The sequence below is a fragment of the Orbicella faveolata genome, unplaced genomic scaffold (assembly GCF_042242905.1).
Source record: "Orbicella faveolata isolate gen_17 unplaced genomic scaffold, um_ofav_v1 contig_25, whole genome shotgun sequence".
NCBI classification, from domain to species: Eukaryota; Metazoa; Cnidaria; class Anthozoa; order Scleractinia; family Merulinidae; genus Orbicella; species Orbicella faveolata.
In genome coordinates, this window is record NW_028301553.1 from 12,764,375 (window position 1) to 12,785,830 (window position 21,456).

General features: G+C 41.4%; 2 protein-coding genes across 3 annotated transcripts in view; both read left to right on the plus strand.

Annotated features, from left to right (window-relative positions):
* The window catches only part of LOC110042112 (multidrug resistance-associated protein 1-like), a 31,991-nt gene extending 16,803 nt beyond the window's left edge, over positions 1-15,188 (plus strand). For both annotated transcript variants that reach the window (XM_020747451.2, XM_089293461.1), the window contains 13 exons: positions 1,014-1,181; positions 1,659-1,742; positions 4,355-4,451; positions 4,860-5,497; positions 6,863-7,375; positions 7,648-7,847; positions 9,392-9,518; positions 9,947-10,048; positions 10,664-10,810; positions 10,929-11,087; positions 11,229-11,395; positions 12,079-12,273; positions 13,311-15,188. In XM_020747451.2, coding sequence (XP_020603110.2) covers positions 1,014-1,181; positions 1,659-1,742; positions 4,355-4,451; positions 4,860-5,497; positions 6,863-7,375; positions 7,648-7,847; positions 9,392-9,518; positions 9,947-10,048; positions 10,664-10,810; positions 10,929-11,087; positions 11,229-11,395; positions 12,079-12,273; positions 13,311-13,419 — 2,706 coding nt within the window. In that variant the 3' untranslated portion in view covers positions 13,420-15,188. The remainder of the gene's footprint in view (positions 1-1,013; positions 1,182-1,658; positions 1,743-4,354; positions 4,452-4,859; positions 5,498-6,862; positions 7,376-7,647; positions 7,848-9,391; positions 9,519-9,946; positions 10,049-10,663; positions 10,811-10,928; positions 11,088-11,228; positions 11,396-12,078; positions 12,274-13,310) is intronic.
* Positions 15,189-17,571: 2,383 nt separating this feature from the next.
* On the plus strand, positions 17,572-19,835 carry LOC110055077 (uncharacterized). The gene has a single exon (XM_020761457.2). It carries the CDS (start codon positions 17,788-17,790, stop codon positions 18,607-18,609), a length of 822 nt encoding a protein of 273 aa, XP_020617116.2. The 5' UTR covers positions 17,572-17,787; the 3' UTR covers positions 18,610-19,835.
* The last annotated feature ends 1,621 nt before the right edge of the window (positions 19,836-21,456 follow it).

Genomic DNA, 21,456 nt, shown 5'->3' on the forward strand with positions numbered 1-21,456 from the left:
TTGTTTGTGTGTTTGTTTGTTTTTTTTAACGTTTTCGCTTTAGTTAAAAACACAATAACGCACACTTTAAGCATTCTTACGATGTTTGACATTAATTTTCTCGAGAATGCTTTAGAATTTAATTGCGGGGTCATTCAGAGAAATTAACTAAAGTGAGTTGTTTTAGATAGTATTACAAAAGTTACCGTGCTATGAGTAAATTTTTAGTAAATAATTTTTGCACTTATTGCTCGAACTTTGTGCGGAATCCGTCTTAAAATTATTCTGGTGCCAGATTTTTGTCCACTAAGAACTGAAATTGAACGATTTTCTATCGGATTTCGTCTTAAAACCTGTAACAGTGCGACGTTGATTTGGAGGTGCGTTCCGGGATTTCCAGAACATCAAATTGTTCTTAGACAAATTTTGGCAAACGTCATGAAATTCTAAGTTCATTGCGGTAGTGCTTTTAAAGTTAATAATACAATACAATACAATCTTTATTTAAACACGAGACGTTAGTGAGCTTAAAGCGAAGGCTCGGTTTTTACAAAAATGTACGTGTACAGTATCTATAATACTAATAAATAGTATGCGTTACAAGCGTTTGAAGTTGGTAGGGGCATCTGAAGCCCTCCCCCCTTTTTGAATAGGGTTAAATATCGTGTTATACCATATGCTAACATTTTCAATGAACGCGACGTTTCGAGATCGACAACATTTTTCTTAGAGGCAAATGCTAGTTCAAAGCTAATACATCATGGAAATTTCTGCAATCTCCATTAGCGGCCGGTCTAAAACACAGGTCACGGGTCATTGTTTTTACTAATACTGGAACAACCCTTACCCCTTCCTAATGCTAACCTTAGGCCTAAATACTACACTAAGACAATGTTAAGGCTTAAGGTTAGTATTAGTAAAGGTTTAAGGTTGTTTCAGTATTGGTAAAAACAATATATAATGTGACCCGTGACCTGTGTTTTAGACTCGCGACTCTATTAGTGCTAACTGTTGCTCGTCATGGTTGTTTCAAGGGTATAAACCTTAGTGGTGGACAGAAGCTGCGAGTGAGCTTAGCTCGCGCTGTGTATTTTGATGCTGACGTTTTCTTGCTGGATGATCCACTCAGTGCCGTTGATTCACACGTTGGAAAACACATCTTTGATAAAGTCATTGGGCCTCAGGGACTGCTGAAGGAAAAGGTAGATTAATCTCGAAGATATGTAAAATTGGATGTATCAGTAGGGCAGTCTTTACTCTCGGCGTTTACCTCATTCAGTCTTTGATCGAGCTATGGTAATATATTGACTCTAAATATTGGAAGGGTGTGGATCGGTTGAATGTCCAAAGAAATTCGAGCTTTTTTGTGTGACGTCGGTTCTAAAGCTTAAAATTGAACGGAGAATGTGTGAGTCATCAATAGTGCCAAATTATACCCAAAGTGCCAAACATGTAGCTAATAGCTAAGTTTCTACAGATTCTTTAAATTGTGTGTAGTCAGTTCGTATCCAGCGTGATACCTACTCTGTGCAAAGTGGTATTGCACACTAAGGCGAAATGTAAGCAATGGCATCAGTAAAGACTCTTCTATAAGTTCTGTTTTTGTTCCACTGATGCACCGTAAAATAGCTGTTCGACAAAACGTGAGCTGAATGATGGTTTTTTTCTTTTCTTTTCAGACTCGTGTTCTTGTGACACACAGTATGAGATTTTTACCGTATACGGACCAAATCATAGTTATCAAAGATGGCGAAGTTTCCGAGGTATGCACTAAATGCTATTTTTCATTTTGTCGTCTTATTAGCTAAGCCCCTCTTACTGTAATACCCAAATTACCAATTTCAATGAAACAGAAATACGACATACTTGTAGTAATGTACAGAATAATACTAAGCAATAACGTAACCACGGGGCACGTTAGTGTTTGTGTTTTTGCTGTTAAGGAAACGTCATTAGATTAGGAGCACTCATCTAAAACAGATATTTGTACTCCGTGGCGCAATCTTGGAATACTCTTTACAAGTTCAACAGCAACAGCAGCAACAACAACAACAACAATAACAACAACAACAACAACAACAACAACAACAACAACAAATCAGTTATATTATGATTGTCATCTAGAAGATGATGTTCTTTTTGTAAGTAGTGACTTTGACGAAGCCAGGCTCGTTTGCTGTGGAGCTTGAAACACTTGTTAAACGTGTGAAGGAAATGATGTTAGCAATTTTTACTTTGACTTATTCGTTGCCATTAGGCCTCCATTTCAAGTCATCGCTAAATTACGGTCATGTACATAAATATCTTACGGCGCTTTCCATTCGGCCAATTGCTATTCGACTTTTCCGTTGTGAATCTTCAGAAATCTATAGAGGAAAAATGGAACGTTATCTTCTAGAATTGCCGGAAATGAGGAAAACCTCGCACGGGTATACCCAAATTTTCGAAAACAGGCCGGGAATCTCCGTTCCATTTGCCCCAGTTTTGAAAGTTCCGAACATTTTGGTTGAATTGAAAGCGCCGTTAGGTCCTGACCGCATTACGCCGGAGAAATTTGAAAACGCAGCTTATTTCTGCGGTTAGGCCTACTGTTTTTAGAGTAAAAGCGCTGTTTTCAATTTTCTCCTGCAAAGTGTGGACGAGGTCTTTGTCTGGTTGGTAAACCATTCTATAATCTGGGTCACGTGAATACTTCTGAGATCATGAATGTGGACAAGGGTGGGTTCAAAACAACACTGACTTCATATAACACGAACGCTAGCCTTAGTTGTCTGTGTGATAAAGAATGAAAACCCATCATCGATAACTTCTGGACTCGTCGTCTAACACTGTTTCCCAAGTGTATCTGGTGTTAATTTGAGGAAAAAACAAAAAACAAAACAAACAAATAAACACAAACAAACAAACAAACAAACAAACAACAAAAAAACACACACACACAGAACCCGTCTATAGAGTAAATTTAGCAGTACAATCCCCGAGTGGCCTATCCCAGAAATACTTGCACGCTTACAGAAGCCTAGTCTACCCAGAGTTCTTTGGAATGTAGATCATTGGTCAGTGCATAGTTTCAGCGGAGATATTTTCTGCTGTGGGAATTTGACTATGTCATTAATTACATTTTCTTGTAGTATTTCAAACTATTTCATAACGGCCTGTTTATTCACGGGATCCTCCTGAAAACCACCTCCGGTGAGTGAGGCAATTCCTTTAATATCAACCTCTAAGTTCTCCTTGCAACATAGCACACTATTTATCAGGCAAGAGACGAGAATAAAGGAAATGATAGTCAAAGCTATACAGTAGAAACCCCCGTATAAGAACCTGTTTTTTTTTCAAGTTAGCATCCATAGGTTCTTATATAAGTGATGTTTACTGTGAAATTAGGTTCGAATTCCTAACTTAATTTTTGTTTGAAAAATCAACTTGTACTCATGGGTGTGGCCTTTTTACTGAATCATTCACAGTACAGTATTGTGGTCTTATAACACTGCCAGTGCTCTGGCTAGTTTTTGTTACCTTTTTTATCGCATGTGCTGGGCTGTATTATATTCGAAAAAACTCTTTATTTTGAAAATAAGAACCTGGATTGAGATTTTAGCCGAGAACTGTTCTTATGTGAAGGGTGCTCAACAGGAGGGAAAAAAAAAAAAAAAACACCCAGGTTCTTAAATTTTAGGTTCTAAAACGCGGGTGTTGACAGCAATGTCTTGCTGTACCACCAAGTTCTCAAAAAACATCTTTAAAAGGACTATAGCAGTCAGTAACAGCAATCTTCAAGGGATTAACCTTCAATCTTCGATGCCACTATTTTTTACGCGTCAAAGTCAAAGAACTGTGGCCTTGAGAATCAGTAGATGTAAAGTATTCCGTTCTGTAAAACAGCTCTTTAGATAGGGATTTAAAAGCTGCAAACGAGCGTACGTGGCACTTATTCGAGTGCGGTGCTATTTATATTTTTGTCACGTGGGGAGCTCAATAAAGGGCGGCACGTCTAAAATTACTCGCAAACTTCAGTCTCTACTGCGGTCTCGAAATTCGTGCTGCGTTTCTGTGGCTTCCTCTCTGAATATTGTAATTTATTTATTATTTATGTACGTGCACGTGCACGTGCGAACCTACCAGTATCTAACTGCTGCAGTTTTCTCTACCGTCTTCGAGTAAGAATGTCAAAAATGTGAAAGACCGTTGTCTTGCGTAAAACCAAATTCATCTATATAAATCATGTAGAATTTGTGAAAAATAAGAAGAGAAGTTTGATTGCGTTGCTAAGTGTATGTAGTTAGTTTCATGTCACGAATTGTGCTATTTAGTTTGGTTGATCTTGTCTCGAAAACTGATGTTTTTTTTAAATTCTTGCTGATACTTACTGTAGGTGGGGACATACGCAGAGCTCATAGAATCACAAGGACGGTTTGCTGAGTTTCTTGACACTTATGCTGGTGAAAATGGCAGCTATGAAAACAATACAAGTAGGCTGTGATGTTTTAATCTTTGTATTGCTGATGGTTTGACAACACAACGTTAGTACGGCATCCAATTAGAGGCTTGAAATAAGATTGACTGTACGTGGCACTTAACATTATTTTCCTTTGCCATAATGGTGCAAGATGAGTCACAATCAGCGAGTGCTGGTCAGTGCTGTCCGCAAAATGTTAGGGGTGAGGTTTAAGGTGATGGGGCGATGTCTATGCTTTTACTTTGCAATGTTCAACTTTCCCGTCCATTTCCTCGTCGCAGATCAGTTGAAAACAAGGTTTCCCAACAGGAATTTTTGTCATAGAAAAACGTTTGACCCTTTGAGAGCTGACTGGGAATCAGTAGGTATCTAAAAACGAATTTTTTTTTTTTATGTCTGTCTGTTCCTTTTATTTGGACAGTTATAAAACAGGAAAGTGGAAGAGGAGATAATCACGCGTCACGGCCTGATAAATCTCCCAAAAAGGTGGCATATGCTCGATCTGTCAGCTGTCATCACCTTGGCAACGAGCTTCATCCACGTGACCACGCCGGAAAATCTCAGAGTGAAGTTAACCTAGCAAGACTCGCCGTCGACAAACACGCTGGAAAACGTTCTCCTATAAAACATTCACAAAAGCTTGAAAATCGCTACAGTTTAGCTAGTATGCGTTCTTTGAACAGCTTTTTATCTGTGTGCGAAGGAATGGACGCAGATTATGTGGTAGAAGATGATCCTTTGGAAGATATTGAGCCTGATGAAGACGATGGAAAGCCGTTAGATTCTACGCCAAAGTTACAACATCAGCAAAGTTTGGCTACTGATGTTTCTCTGAATAGTTTGTTAACGTTGGCAGAAGAGGACACTTCAGGGATTGAAGTTGATACACCAACGATCATCATCAAGGGGCCTGAAGATAGTGATGAAGAACCGGTGAAGGAAAACAAATGTTTAATTGAAAAAAGACGATCGGAGAATGCTGATCCTCCTTCTGGGAAAAGGGAGAGAAGAGGCGGGACAGGAAGGACAACCTCGGACGAAAAGTCGCAAACTGGGAGAGTAAGTTTGTACATTATATCTACAGTCCAACTTCCCGTAAGCGACCACCCAAAATGTCAAGCCTACGAGAGTTTAGACCATATTGAATCAAAAGTTTGCCTCATTAGAATATGGTAACTTCCTAGACTTGCCCCGTGCGCCAATGCCAATTCAATGTTTTATTCATGTCAAAAGTTAATTTCGGGAAAAAACAACAACAACAACAACAACAACAACAACAACAACAACAACAACAACAACAGCAACAATTCTTCCCATTGAGAAATTTCCATCTCTTCTACTACCCAGCAATGTGATATGTTACAACGGCTTATTATACAATTTCCTCTTTACCATCTGTTAAGTGGTCGCTCACTTGAGGTTGAAAACAAAAAAAAAATTAACGTTTAGCTTTAGGAGTGGTTGCCTACTAGAAATGGACGCTTACAAGAGGTTCCAAATTTAGTGATTTGACTGGGAAACTTTTGGTATTTCTGGAAACTGGTCGCTGAGGAGAGGTGGCCGCCTACGAGAGTTGGTCGCAACTGGAAGTTGGACTGTAATTCATCTGAGTTGTGCACCTAAAGGTGGCTGGTGTATTTACATTTTATCAGTGTTCAAATCCGCATCGAGAGGTCCGAGTTTGGGCATTAGAAAAGGTTTTTGTGTTGACTTCTTTAGCAAGGCGGTTCTTTTTGCCTCCAGAAGTATGAATGGGTACTCACAAATTGTTGAAGCAGCCTGGTAAAATACTGCCTGAGCCAGGAGTAGTACCCGTGATAGATTGCGATGAAAAACGAAGCGGGAATACTTCTAGTTCTTAATACTACATAACTGGAGCTAAAGTTCCAGCCTAATCAGCTTCTTAGGTTCGAGTACAGATTTAAACAGACTTAAACTTCCAGTTTCGTCTTACAGTTGGTCTAGCTTATCAGTGGCCTAACCTTCGTGCAATGTGGGCCTCAAAAAGAACATTTTATTTTATTTCACACAGTGCTCTTGTGGGCCATTCAATTCAAAATGAAGTTATTCAGTGTTGACAAAGTGTTGTCTGTCCTTCCGTCCGTTATTCTGTCAGTCCGTCCGTTTGTCTGTCTGTCGGTCTGTCTGTCCGTCCGTCCGTCCGTCCGTCCATCTGTCTGTCTCTCTGACTGTCTTTTGTCGACCCACCTGCCTGTCTTACTCTTAATTTTTGTTCTAAGTAGAGAGGAAAAGAGCTTGCTCACACTCTTCTTCTTTGTTACTACCACGTCCATTTCGAGGTCTTTAGAATTACTTCACACTAACTCGGGTTATGACTTATTACAGTGTAAATTTGGCGTCAAAAAAAACTATCAAAAACGGCTTCTATCAATTTTAGTAAATGATATTTTTATCTCTCACCAGGTTAAGCTGTCAGTTATAATGGCGTACGCATCCAGTCTGGGCATTCTATGCTCGTTGCTTCTTCTCTTCTGTGGTCTGGGTGCAGAATCCTCAATTATCGTGTCACGCATATGGCTAGCTAAATGGAGCTCCACTAATGTCACGACATCACAGCAGCGTGACACATTCCTGGGCGTCTACGGTACCTTGGGATTCGGCCAAGTCCTCCTCACTACTGGCATGTCTCTTATACTAGCCTACAGCGCGATGAAAGCTGCGAGAAACCTGCACCAAGGACTTCTTGTCAATATAATGCATCTACCCATGCAGTTCTTCGAAACAACACCCATTGGGAGGATTGTGAATCGTTTTTCAAGAGATGTTAATTCGGTTGATGATAAGATTCCGCGTTCTCTGGGAATGTTTATAAGAACGTTCTTGTCCACGGTCGGTACTATTTTTGTGATCAGCTATTCCACTCCTTTGTTTCTCACGTGCGTGTTGCCCCTGGGCGCTCTTTACATATTTATTCAGGTGAGTAGCAAGGCTTCTTGAAGTTAAGCGACCTTGAGTGTCATTGCTCTTTGAATAATTGGAATGCACATATTGCCTTTAACAGGTGAGGGTATAGCGACTATTAAACGACGGAGAATCTTGACGACCCGTTATATGCTCTTTTAGTTGTTGTTTCTTCGATAGGCAGAGATGTTAAAAAAACCACAGTATGAAATATCAAAAATTGTATCAACAGAAGGTTTATTGACTTAAGGTTTGAGGCGTTCATTTGGTGATTTATTCACTTTCAGAGGGCATTTGTATCAACATCTCGTCAACTAAGGAGAATCGAATCCGTGAGCCGGTCGCCGATCTACAATCATTTTTTTGAAACCATTAACGGTACAAGCACCATTCGTGCCTACTCGCAGCAAGAGAAGTTTGTCCTGGAGAGCTATCGGCGAGTGGATGAGTCTCAAGTGGCGCATTATCCCGCTATTTGTGCAAACAGGTAGCTCCTTACTTATATTTATGACGAGTAATACCGGAAGATGTTGATTATAATGCTACGTCATAGGGTTTACCAGTTCTCGAAAGGTTTTTTGGTGGACTTTTTGACGCGTTTGTAATTTTTTTGAAAACCTTTGTGCGTTAATACCCAAGCAGAATCAAAAGCTTCTTAAAGGAGCTCAGTCACGCTATTTTGAGTTATTTTGGCCACGTACAAAATTACCTTTAAATGGTAGGAAACCTGAAAATAACAGTTTAATAAGATAGAAAAACACCAAAGACATAATGATAAACCATAAAGGATCAAGGATGGCTAAGGAGGGAGAAGATTGACACGAATTACAAACGACGAATTTGAAAAATTGAGGCTAAACTTTTCAATATGTGCAAACCGTGACTGAGCTCCTTTAAGCGTCGTTTCATGTTCCTTAGCAAATCCCGTTGTTTCAGAGAGGTACACACCTGAAAAATTTTGTTGTATACTCCTTAAAAGGTTTTTCAGTGAACAATATAATACATGAGGTGAAATAAGTACAAAGTACACTAGTTATATATTATGTATGAAGTACACTCGGTGTAAAAAAGAAAAAAAAAATAGAAAGAAAGAAAAATGAAAGAAATAAGAAAAATTTAGTTTAAGAACTCGCTGAGAAGCTTTGTCTTCAGAGTTTTGTCAAAGTCTTTGTCTAAAGAGTTCCATAGTTTTACTATTCTGTAATATAAAGATCTCTGACCAGCACTGGTTTTGCACAGGGGAATATTCAGTTCGCAAAGTTCGCAAACTGAGAAGTTCGCATCTTGAAAAGTCTTTTTAAGAGTTTCCTCAAAAGACTGCTTTGCAAGCAAATTCGTTTAGGTTAATATAACGGCGAGGGGACCAGATAGTGTGTATACCAACACATATACATCAACTTTAGTTTCACTCCGACTTTGGAGTAACTATCTGTTATGTTAATGTCTTCGAACAAAACCTGAAATACAATACAAAATAGAGCGGTTATTTGAGTGTCGAAAAGTAATTGGTTTTGCCCTGACTAAACCCTTACTATACTTCATGATTGTTTTAAAAACTCGCGCCAATTATTCATGCAATCAGAAGTAAAACCAAAACCAATCGTGACGCGTTCGCACTCGTTTTCCCGCGCTTCGCGTCAGCAACATGGACAGTGTAATTATGTTGAGTTTTGATTGGCTCATTGTATTGCCAGTGTCCCTTGTGATTGGCTAGAGCGATTACTTTGGTTTTGGTTTTATGACACTCAATTAAAACTGCTCTACTTTCTAAAACTACAATGAATGTTTCCTAATGACAAGGAGAGGGGAGAGTGGGGGATGGCTTTCTAAATTAACTCATCGTGTGGTGCAGCACCAGCTGACAAATAACCAAACGGGTTTATTCCCATATTCAGAGTGGTCAGATAATATAGCATTTGACATTGCCAACCTTAAACCATCGACGCCAAGTTAATACTCTGACTGCCTTACCTTAATGGAGAGACGTTCTTTCTTCGACTTCTTATTTATCTATTTTTTTTTTTTTTTAAGGTGGTTAGCTCTCCGTCTGGAGTTTATTGGAGCTGCTATTCTGTTTTTCGCTTCATTGTTTGCTGTAATTTCCAGAGAGACTATAGCACCAGGTCTCGTGGGGCTGTCTGTGGCATATGCATTACAGGTTTGTTTCAAGTCATTTTTCTTGAGTTTAGTTTTGTTTTTAATGTAAGGTTTTTTCTTGTTCTCTTTTTATTGTTGTAATATTGTTGTTGTTGTTGTTGTCGTTAGTTTTGCTTCTTCGGTTTTTTTTTTTTTTTCGTTGGTAAATAGTGAAATATAGAATGTAAAACTGCCATATCCTTTTAATCCCTAAGATTTTGGTGGCAAAAGATAGCTGAATGACGAATTTCTATATTGATAAATTATTGGTTTGACCTGGAAAATAAAGTGTGTTTCTCGTCTGTCAGTTAACGTGCAAAATACTCTTTCGCATGTATTAGTATTACATACGCTCAAGTTAGAATGGGTAGCCCCCTTAAGAGAGTTTGTACGGCTGTTTGTAAAGTGAGTGCGGGCGAAGTTTCCAGTTGTTTTGTTGTTCGTTTCTAGATCACTGGTGTATTAAACTGGATGGTGCGGCAGTCCAGCGAAATGGAAACCAATATCGTCGCCGTGGAGAGAATCAAGGAATACACAGGAATTACGAGAGAGGTTAGTATTCTATCAGCCAGCCAGACACACACACACACACACACACACACACACACACACACACAAACACTCAGACAGAGAGACAGACGGACGGGCGGACGGACTCCTTAATTTAACTTACATCAGGGTGGCCTGTTTAGGAGCAAACGTTGCCGTAGGAAAGATATATAGTTGAAGGTGCTTCCCTCCAGGTTTAGTTAAGCCGCGGCGAAACGATCGCAACATTTCAACGCAACATATCGCTACATTGTTGAGCCCAACATGTTGTCCAAACGCGTGCAACATGTTGGGCCCAACAGTGTTGCAATCTGTTGCGTTGAAATGTTGCGATTGTTTGGCCGGGGCTTTACACTTGCGAGAAGCGCACATATTTCATCGCAGTAAATTGCCAGTTTCATTTTCGGAATTTCGGAATCAATCGCTTCCGAAGTTTCATCTTCGGGTTTTCAGGTCAATCCGCGTCGGAAGTCTCGTTATTTACTGCGCTGAAACTTTGTCGTCGGGATTTCGAGAAGAACCGCGTTCGGTATAAATCATTGTTTTCCGCTTCTGCTCAGAAGTTTACACTTCTTGTATTTGGATCACATAACCGTTTTGATAATTTATGCTATACAGGCCGAGTGGATAGTTTCTTCTCACCGTCCCCCTGACGAATGGCCCCACCAGGGGAGGATAGAGATAGAACGGTTTGACTTGCGTTACAGAGAGCATCTACCTCTAGTCCTAAAAGACATCAGTTGCGCCATTGGAGCTAAGGAAAAGGTACGTGTTGTGTGACATTTTATTGCCTCTCCATCTCGAATCACGCAATCGCATACCTGAGTGTTTTGAATTTCACCGTGATTTAAACAATTGCTGCAGCTGTCTTTGTACTCAACAGATTGGTATTGTGGGTCGCACAGGAGCTGGCAAGTCAACGCTCACCTTAGCTTTGTTTCGTATTCTGGAGAGAGCTGGCGGACGAATTGTTATTGATGGTGTTGATATCGCTTCAATTGGACTCCAAGATCTGCGGTCACGACTCTCGATCATTCCACAGGTGAGTGCGACATTACTGCTAAAGTACATGGAAGTTACAAAAGGCCAAGTTGATGAAGTGGAGTAACCAAAATAATCATTTTGCAGTGTTCAGAGGAATTTTTAACTTTTCTCAGTTTTAATATGAATTTTGTCCTTACAGGACCCCGTATTGTTTTCTGGAAGTCTGCGTCGAAACCTGGACCCATTCAATCATCACACTGATGAACAACTGTGGAACGCACTTGAAGTGGCTCATCTAAAGAACTTTGTAACAGGGCTTGAGAAAGGTCTACAATTCACCATTCTGGACGGAGGGGAAAACCTAAGGTAAGACTTGCGCACGCATTTCGCCCTGTGTGCTGTCCGTTCATCAAGCAAGGACGAGTTCTTGTCAAAAGCTCTCATTAGTTTGAAGATGGACGTCTCTATTGGCCAAAATAGTAAAATAGAACTGGCTGCCGCTTGTACGATTTGACGACAGCGGACCTGTCGTAGCTGTCAGTAAATGGCCATTTAGCACGTGGTTGAACAGTACGTCTCAATTACGCACCCCGTAATTGAACTCTTGCACTTGAACGGGTTCCAGTTTTCATGCACCTCAAAATCAAAATTAACTGTTGCCCTCCTTTTTTTCGAAGAATTTAGACCTCTCATTTTGTAAGTGATATACAGTTATGTCATGATATATCCTGGTAATTTATGTAATTCTGTCTGTAATTATTCTCGTGATACTACTTCACGGTCGTCCAATTTTGTTAATCATTCAACGTAGGGGATGTACTCAGTCCTGTAGGCATAACTGCAACCCTCAGTATAACCCTTAGTTTCCACCTTTTTTGCAGCTGACTCTGTCAATATTTTTCCAATGTGGGATTTTTGGCGGTTCATTGAAATTTTGTTGTGAAGAGAGCTTTTTCGTTTTCATCTCGTGAACTGTATCTTTGCTTGATCCACAATTTAAAATTTTCATCAGCGTCCTCCTACAACTTTAATTACTGTTTCTTGCACAGTGTTGGTCAGCGGCAATTGGTGTGTTTAGCGCGTGCGCTGCTCCGTAAAAGCAAGATCCTGGTTCTCGATGAAGCCACGGCCGCGGTGGATCTGGAAACTGATGAACTCATACAGCAAACGATTCGGCGTGAGTTCGCTGACCGCACAGTATTCACGATCGCTCACAGGCTTAACACTATCATGGACTGTGATAGGTAAGAGATGAGGTCACTAACATACTTAAGCCGTTTAAGAGACATGGGAAACCAATTTGTACGAATTAATCTTTTGGTTATACCAACAAATTCAGTACTGGCAAGTTTGTTCCTAGAATCTCGGCCTGGAGCTAATTCTTTTCTACTTCAAAGTAATTCGTAAAAATTCAGTACCGACAATTAAATGCCCGTGTCTCACAAGGACTTCGAACTACTTGATTCATCGTTATAGTCTATATTGATCGCGTTGAAGACTTAACCGGTCCTGCTGTAATATTTGCGTGAGAGATAAAATAAAATTCAAGAACAATGGCATGTTTCCTCACCCTGTTTCAGTGGAGACAGAATGTAGTGTCACCGCAACGGGTGCCTTTTATGTCGCCTAACATTTCTTCTACCATTTTCCATTTTCATCTTTGTCCTTCCCATTCTAGAGACGGGTAAATTGGACGATTTTTTTTTGGCAAAGACGAAGAACTTTTCCTTGCTAGTTTAAGGCGAGGTATCCATCTCAGATGGCTTTACTCGTCTACATTTCTTGTAGAATGGGACGAAATCAACTTTAGATGAATAACTCCTGTAAAATGGAGTAGTTCTTCTGTTATGATCCATCTAAAGCGACAGAAAAATGAACAGTTAGGATGTATCCGTCTGATATTACAGTCCGCCTGTTTTCATGTTACAACCAGCTACGGTGTCTGTCTTCCAAGGACAACGTGTCTTGGACAAGTTATCCTCCTCCAAGGGCAAGTTATGTCTCGGGTATACAAACAGCTTTGTTGGATGATCATTGCATTCCCTCGAGTACTTCTGTGCTAAGACAATCAATGAAGACATCATTGCTTTTCGTTGTCATATACACAACTTAAGCAGCTCTGAACTTAAAGCCTGAAAAAATTTATTCTTGAACGAAAAGACAATCGTTGCAGAGTTTTTAATGGTGTTGGTATCACAATGCGCTTCTCGTATTTATTCTTACAGTAGATACGAACGGGATCATGCTTGTTTTGTGATCAATTGTTTTCCTTTCATTTCAGAATCATGGTTCTAAAGGACGGATCAGTAGTGGAGTTTGATGTGCCATCGAATTTGCTATCAAGAAGAGGTTTGTTTTACATCATGGCTCGAGATGCTGGCCTGGCTTAAGAAGAGTCTTGTTGGGTTTGCTTGGATGGGGACATGGGTCGCTGAGCGCCATATTACTGGAATGCCTTGGCTATGCAGTGAGCAGCTGGGTCGCAGTGGATAACCTGTCGGGTTTAAACTTGGATGAAATTTTTGGGGGATTCTCTTCAGCAAAATGAAAAGTTTCAACCGTTCAATGTGGTTTTATAGAGCACTAAAGTAGTGTCACGGGCTCGTGCGCAAGTATCTCTTAGAAATGTTTTTTAGTACTGAGCACGGCACGATCCAAAAGTTGCTGTTTTTTTTGGTTTTTTTTTCATCTTATGATTTAGCAGCGTTCAAATTGCTTTTAATTTTCGAGAAACCGAATTTGTTTCTTTTTGTTGTTTTGTAGAGGCGCGGTGGCCTCATGGTTAGTGCACTCGTCTCCGGATCGAGCGGCCCGGGTTCGAGCCCTGGCCGCGGATATTGTGTTGTGTTCTTGGGCAAGACACTTTACTCTCACAGTGCCTTTTTCCACCCAGGTGTATAAATGGGTACCGGCGAATTTAACGCTGGGGGTAACCCTGCAATGGACTTGCATCCCATCCAGGGAGGAGTAGAAATACTCCTGGGAGCTTCATGCTAAGGAAACCGGGATAAACTTCGGCCTGGTGGGCCACTTGGCTCGTATACAGACTTTACCTACCTTTTTTTTATAGGGCATAACTACTTTCGCAACTGCACTATTTATTGCCATAAAACCGCGGCGTCTAGATTCAGGTTCTATTTATGTGGAGTAACGTTGTCCCAGGTGGATGGGTTAACTTCACTCCCGAGACCTCTTTTATCGAGCGATGAAAGGAAAAAAACAAATTGTCCCTTTAGACCGAGCCAATTATGGTGTCCAATGTGCTCTACATTGTATATGTCCGGAGTTGTCCCGGACATTTGAGTCAAAGATATCCGAAGTGCGTACGCGGACTAACATTGGCTTCTCCAAAGAGTCATCCTACCTTTAAATCGAGTAACGCTCTACCCATTTTCACCCCGGGCTCCGAATCAACTTCGTAATTCCTCACAACAACAGTTCTTCCATTTATCAATACATTTATGCAAAATCTCCTCGTCCCGAGGTACCCCTCCATACATCTCACATATTTGCTTTCATTTTATAGCTCATGGCAAATAATCAATGAAAGTTTGACAGCCTTTTATAGTTTACTTTAGAAGACTTCACCTAAAACTTACACAGCAGCGTTTACGTCTCCTGTATTTCGATCTATCTGTATCCATACCGTACTCTGAACTTACAGAGTATTCCTTCTCTTCTTCATTCTCTTTTTTTGTTTTGTAAGAGAGTTTCTATAACCCGTCGCTTTTTGCTAGGTCTCATGGTCCTGTTCTCGCAAACAAAAGCCTGGGTTTCCTTGTCTGCCTGGAGTGAAAGCAGGACATCTCACTCAATTGAAATAATACGTTAGAAAACCTTAGCTTCCTATTGATGACAGTCACCCTTTGTAAGGAAGCATAGGGTCGACGGGGCCTAAGTTTTAAACATCGTATTATTCAAAATGGGTCGCCATTAATCATTCTGTAGCACAAGTGAAGCGCAGTCGACGTAGTATCATTCTTTAAGCAGAAGCATATCAGTCATATCATATCATATGAAGTCGCAGTCTCTGGTTTAGAAATGGTATTTTTCACCTCAGAAATTATACAAACTTTAATTTATACTATATTATTTTATTACATGAAAATGTGTATATTATTAATTACATAGGTACAGAAAATACAATGTTCAAATTAAACCGTGGATTTATATCTATTTCTTAATTGCTAAGAAAGAACAATCTGAAACAACACTTTCTTGGAGACTGCTGAAGCTCGCACGGTCTCGTTACCAGACTTTTCGGTTTCCAACAAGCGCGCAGATACTGAGGCAGACATTGAGAAGTCAAAGAAGTACCTTGGACCAAGATATAGCCTCAGTGGTAGTCCTTGAACATCTGAAAAAAGTTGGGATAAAGTCGAAGAAAATAAAAATGTAAGGGTGACTACGACACTTTCTGCGGTCGCTATTGAGAACTATGGCGAACGAAAGATTGCTTCAAGATCTTATTGGACGCGTTATAATATATTGGCGTCTTTATATTCTACAATCAGAAATTGAAAGCCCCCTCTGAGGTTTTATATATTGGTGAAAAGATTTCCAGTATATGTGTAGTCTTCTTAGTTTCCAGCTCGATAGCATCAGTTTTAATTGAAAGTACCGCATTTTTTAATCGAAGTTTTCAAACTACACGACATGAAGACGCCAAAAATAAATCACTTACTTCAAACATAGTCCTTTCCTCCAAAGCGTCACACAACTAGCAATCGCTCAACTTCATAGCCATGAAGACAGGAAAGAATGTTACGTTTAGAAAAGAAGACGTGTGCTGAACGTTGTCACAAGTAAAATGAATTCTACCAAGACCGATTGACTTATAAACGGGTATTCACAAAACAATAAACAATGTCACGTGGTTAACAACCAATGAGAGGACGGGGGATAGGGGGTACGCGATATCACGTGGTTACGAATCAATGACAGGACGGGGGATAGGGGTTATACCGCACAGTAATGTCATTAAATTGTTATAAGCAAAACAGAGTCTAAGTCTTTACAACGTTTATTGAATAATAACTCAAAAGAAAGAATTGATTATAATTTTAACTCTTTAAGTCTTGACCGTCGGTATTGCACAAAGTGTTGGGAACTAGACTCGTTTCCAGTTTCACAGAGTCTTGGTCCCTGGCCCCAAACCGCACGATATTCTGCCGTAGTTTTCTTTGCTTTTGGTCATGCCTGATCCGTTCCTTATTCTTGGCATAATAACGTCTCCAATATTCGTTGATCCGTTCCCGGTTGTTTTCGCAGTATTGTCTTCGGTAATGTGCTCCTTGTTCTGTTGACAATAGGCTCTCTGGCTGCGGGCGAGTCGTTCCTTGTTGTTTTCATACCATCTTTTACGACACCACCACCACCTCATCCACTACCACCACATTTACCACCACCACCACCTACACCGTCACCACCACATTTACCACCACCACATCCACCACCACCACCGCCGCTACCACCACCACCACCATATTTACCACCACCACCACATCCACCACCACATTCATCACCACCGCCACCACCACCAGTACCTACACCACCACTGCCGCCACCACCACCACCACCACCACCATATTTACCACCACCACCACATCCACCACCACTTAACCCACCACCACCACATTCACCACCGCCGCCACCGCCACCACATCCACCACTACCTACACCACCACCACCACCACATTAACCACCACCACCACAGCCACATCCAGCACCTACACCACCTACACCACCACCACCACCACATTCACCACCACCACCACATCCACCACATTTACCACCACAGCCACATCCACCACCTACACCACCACCACTGCATCCACCACCACCACTGCATCCACTACCACCACCACCACCTACACGACCACCATATTTACCACCACCACCACATTTACCATCGCCACCACCACCACATCCACCACCACCACCACCACCACCACCACATTCACCACCATCACCACTACACCACCACCACATGCACCATCACAACCACCACATTCACCACCACCACCTATATCACCACCACATGTACCACCACCGCCGCATCCACCACATTCACCACCACCACCATCACCACCACATTTACCACCACCACATTCACCACCATCACCACTACACCACCACCACCACCACATGCACCATCACAACCACCACCTCCTATATCACCACCACATGTACCACCACTGCCACATCCACCACATTCACCACCACAGCCACATCCACCACCTACACCACCACATTTACCACCACCACCACATATCCCACCATATCCACCTCCACCGCCACCACCACCACCACCACCACCTACACCACCACCACATTTACCACCGCCACCACCACCGTGTCCACCACCACCACCACCACCTACACCACCACCACCATATTTACCACCGCCACCAAAACCACATTCACCACCACTGCCACATCCACCACATTCACCACCACAGCCACATCCATTATCTACACCACCACCACCACTGCATCCACCACCACCACATCCACCACCACATCCATTACCTGCACCACCACCACATTCAGCATCACCACCACCACCACCACCAGCACCACCAACACCACCACCACATTCACCACCACCACCACATCCATTACCTGCACCACTACAACATTCAGCGTCACCACCACCGCCACCACCTCCACCACACTCGTCAACTCGATCATTAATCATGTATAAAACTAAGGCATTAACTGCCTCAATTCATTTTGAGTCAAACTAGCAAGGAGTCATGTTCCTTTATTGTCGATATTGTCATAGACTATTCTCTCGTGCAGACAGTAGAATTCGTCACGAAAAACATAGTTGTCAAAGCAGTAGATCAGAAAAGACACGAGATGTCCCAAATATCACATTTCCTACCGAAAAGCACCATGGGATCCCTAGTATAATAGAAATGGGAGAAGCGTTTCGGTTTAAGACACCCTCCAGTATTTTGATCGTTGGCCCTTCTGGTTGTGGCAAGACTTGTTTTACCGAATCGTTACTCTTGGATCACTTGGAAGAATTGTTTGTAAACCCTCCCACTACGATTCATTATTGCTACGGGGCGTGGCAAGACGGATTTAGAGACATGGAAGACGCTGGTGTGCAATTTCACGAAGGGATTCCAGAGTCAGACCATCTCAAGTCATGGTTTCCGAAGGGTGGATTACTCGTACTGGACGATCTGATGGCAGAGGGAGGTGAGGACAAAGCGTTGCTAGACTTATTCACCAAACACTCTCATCATCAAAATATCACCGTGTTGTACTTGTGCCAAGACATGTTTCCACCAGCGAAATACGCCAAGAGTATTTCCAGGAACGCCCACTACATCGTAGCCTTCAAAAATCCAAGAGATCAATTAGGGATGAAGAATTTACTGCTTCAAGCTTTTCCCACTTGCTGGCAAGACATGATGGATGCGTATCAAAAAGTGACCGAACGACCGTTTGGGTACACGGTCCTGGATTTACATCCCGCCAGTGATGACAGGAAACGCGTGTTTAGTCACCTCATGACGCACGAAGGATACCCACGCTGGCATCGAAGAAAGAGAGAGGATGTCTGATCATTGCCCAAAATGGTATATTAAACATCAGTTTAATCGACTCGGTTCATTTGAAGTACGTTGTCTTGGGTGAAGGTCGACGAAAATCATGGATGATCGTTCAACAGATATTTTTGGCCCCGTGGAAGATAACAATGATGAGAACGTTGAAGAGGAAGAAGAGGTGGATGAAGAGGAGCCTGAAGAGGAACTGGAATAAGATGAGGATAGTGGCAGCTCCGAAGAGGAAGAGGAAGCAGACGACGATGAACCAGATCCGTGGAGTCCGCTACGTCAAAACGTCGGGGAAGACGTCAAAGAAACCTACCTGAAAGAAGTCCAGCAGTTCCTGGATAAGGGAAAATCCCAAAATGCCGAAAATGCTGCTTTCAACGTCCTATTACCTGTAAGTAGAAGAAGGCTACGAAGGACTTACTTAGAGCGTCTAAAATGCACTCACCGTATCAAACACGACGCAATACACCGTAAAGTCATGAAGACTCTTCGACGCTTTATTGAGGAAGACGACATGGATTTTGACGAAGCGGCCGAGTCGGCAGTGGCCAAACGAAAATTCCTGCTAAACAGACTTATGCGGAAGAAGTTACTCCCTGACGATGATGACGAGGAGGAAGTAGAAGAAGAGACCTGAATTAGCCATGTGCCTCTTATAAGAGTGTGTGACTCCAGGGTTTTAGTCATTATTTGTAAGACGCTACACATGCAAGATGACTTGCTCCAATCAATTGTCAGGGAATGACCAGAAGGTCGTCTGTAAAAAGGCCTACCACAAAAAATATTATTCAAGGAACAGAGAGTGAATCCTGGCCCAAAAAAAAAAATATCATGCAGAGAACGTCGGAATTCTCAAAACCCGTCGTAAAAGATGGTATGAAAACAACAAGGAACGACTCGCCCGCAGCCAGAGAGCCTATTGTCAACAGAACAAGGAGCACATTACCGAAGACAATACTGTGAAAACAACAGGGAACGGATCAACGAATATTGGAGACGTTATTATGCCAAGAATAAGGAACGGATCAGGCAAAGACTTCATGACCAAAAGCAAAGAAAACTACGGCAGAATATCGTGCGGTTTGGGGCCAGGGACCAAGACTCTGTGAAACTGGAAACGAGTCTAGTTCCCAACACTTTGTGCAATACCGACGGTCAAGACTTAAAGAGTTAAAATTATAATCAATTCTTTCTTTTGAGTTATTATTCAATAAACGTTGTAAAGACTTAGACTCTGTTTTGCTTATAACAATTTAATGACATTACTGTGCGGTATAACCCCTATCCCCCGTCCTGTCATTGATTCGTAACCACGTGATATCGCGTACCCCCTATCCCCCGTCCTCTCATTGGTTGTTAACCACGTGACATTGTTTATTGTTTTGTGAATACCCGTTTATAAGTCAATCGGTCTTGATAGAATTCATTTTACTTGTGACAACGTTCAGCACACGTCTTCTTTTCTAAACGTAACATTCTTTCCTGTCTTCGTGGCTATGGAGTTGAGCGATTGCTAGTTGTGTGACGCTTTGGAGGAAAGGACTATGTTTGAAGTAAGTGATTTATTTTTGGCGCTATTGGAAACCCGCTTAGACAACTATAATTGTTGAATTAGGAGCGATTTGCAGTGTCTGTAAATGAAGTTAAATCTTTACTTCAAGCGCGAAACCTTTGTTTGAAATTCCTTTGATTTTATTCTCAAGGGTTAAGATACAGTCTATCATGATTTCAGCTTCTAAACATGTGCTTTTCGGTTTTAATTTATTCCATGCTTCATCTCTGACTAATTATGTTAATTCTTCAATGGTCGCCCAAAATGCCTTTTGTTTGTTCAAGCTGACATTTTTTTGCGTGACCCTGGCGTGATTTGTGTCGTCATGGAAATCCTTGAGACCGATCCCAGTCCTCCGTCGAGGCTGGTGGGCTGTTTTCCAACATGGCCGACTTTCGTGGGCGCCGCCATCTTGAAATCTTAATTCGGCTCCTGATTGGCTGAAAATAAATAGCGCCATCTTGGATTTGGAAAACAATAGCATCCATTGTTCTTAATTCGACTCCTGATTGGTTACCGCTCATATAAGCGTCTATTACTATTACTATTCCTATTACTACGACTATTACAATAGCATCCATTGTTCTTAATTCGGCTCCTGATTGGCTGAAAATAAATAGCGCCATCTTGGATTTGGAAAACAATAGCGTCCATTGTTCTCCAAACAATAGCCTATTGTCTTTCTCGGCTCCTGATTGGTTACCGGTCATATAAGCGTCCTATACTACTCAACTTGAATATTCTAGCGGCGATTCTGGTCAAAAGCGGCAATCAGTGCAAAAGATATTCATTTTTTCTCGAGTATTTCAAAACAGGAAGAAATGTACTGATTATTCTTGTTATTCCTTTTTTTTCTGTCGTGATAGTGTTTTTCGAATTACATTTTGGGAAACATCACCGAAGCAAAATAATTGCTTGTAGATGAAACAACCTCAGCAGGCATGGTGTACACGTGTAAACAAGCCCAATTCAGCTGCTTGGTTCGATCGAACAATATTTAGGGGATGCAATTTTCCGCAGTTATAGCTGATAAATTAACAGTTATCAGACCATAAAACCAAGGTTTTCATGTCTATTTGGGCTTTAGGACTGTGAGGGATTGCAGACACGCAACCTAGCGGAACACATCTACCCTGATATCTACCAAATTCAATGGTATTCTGTTTCTGGTAGAAATTATGTTTCTGGTTACTTCAGGAATGTAATTATAACTCAATTATGCCCATAGTGCAAAATTTCAATTAATTTTTGATCTAAACCTAGATCGGGGTGTTTTGGGAAAATTCCCGTAGAGTTGAATT

Excerpts from the sequence above, each read along its gene's own strand:
- LOC110055077 (XM_020761457.2), top strand. The coding sequence starts at position 17,788 with ATGTTCCTTTATTGTCGATATTGTCATAGACTATTCTCTCGTGCAGAC.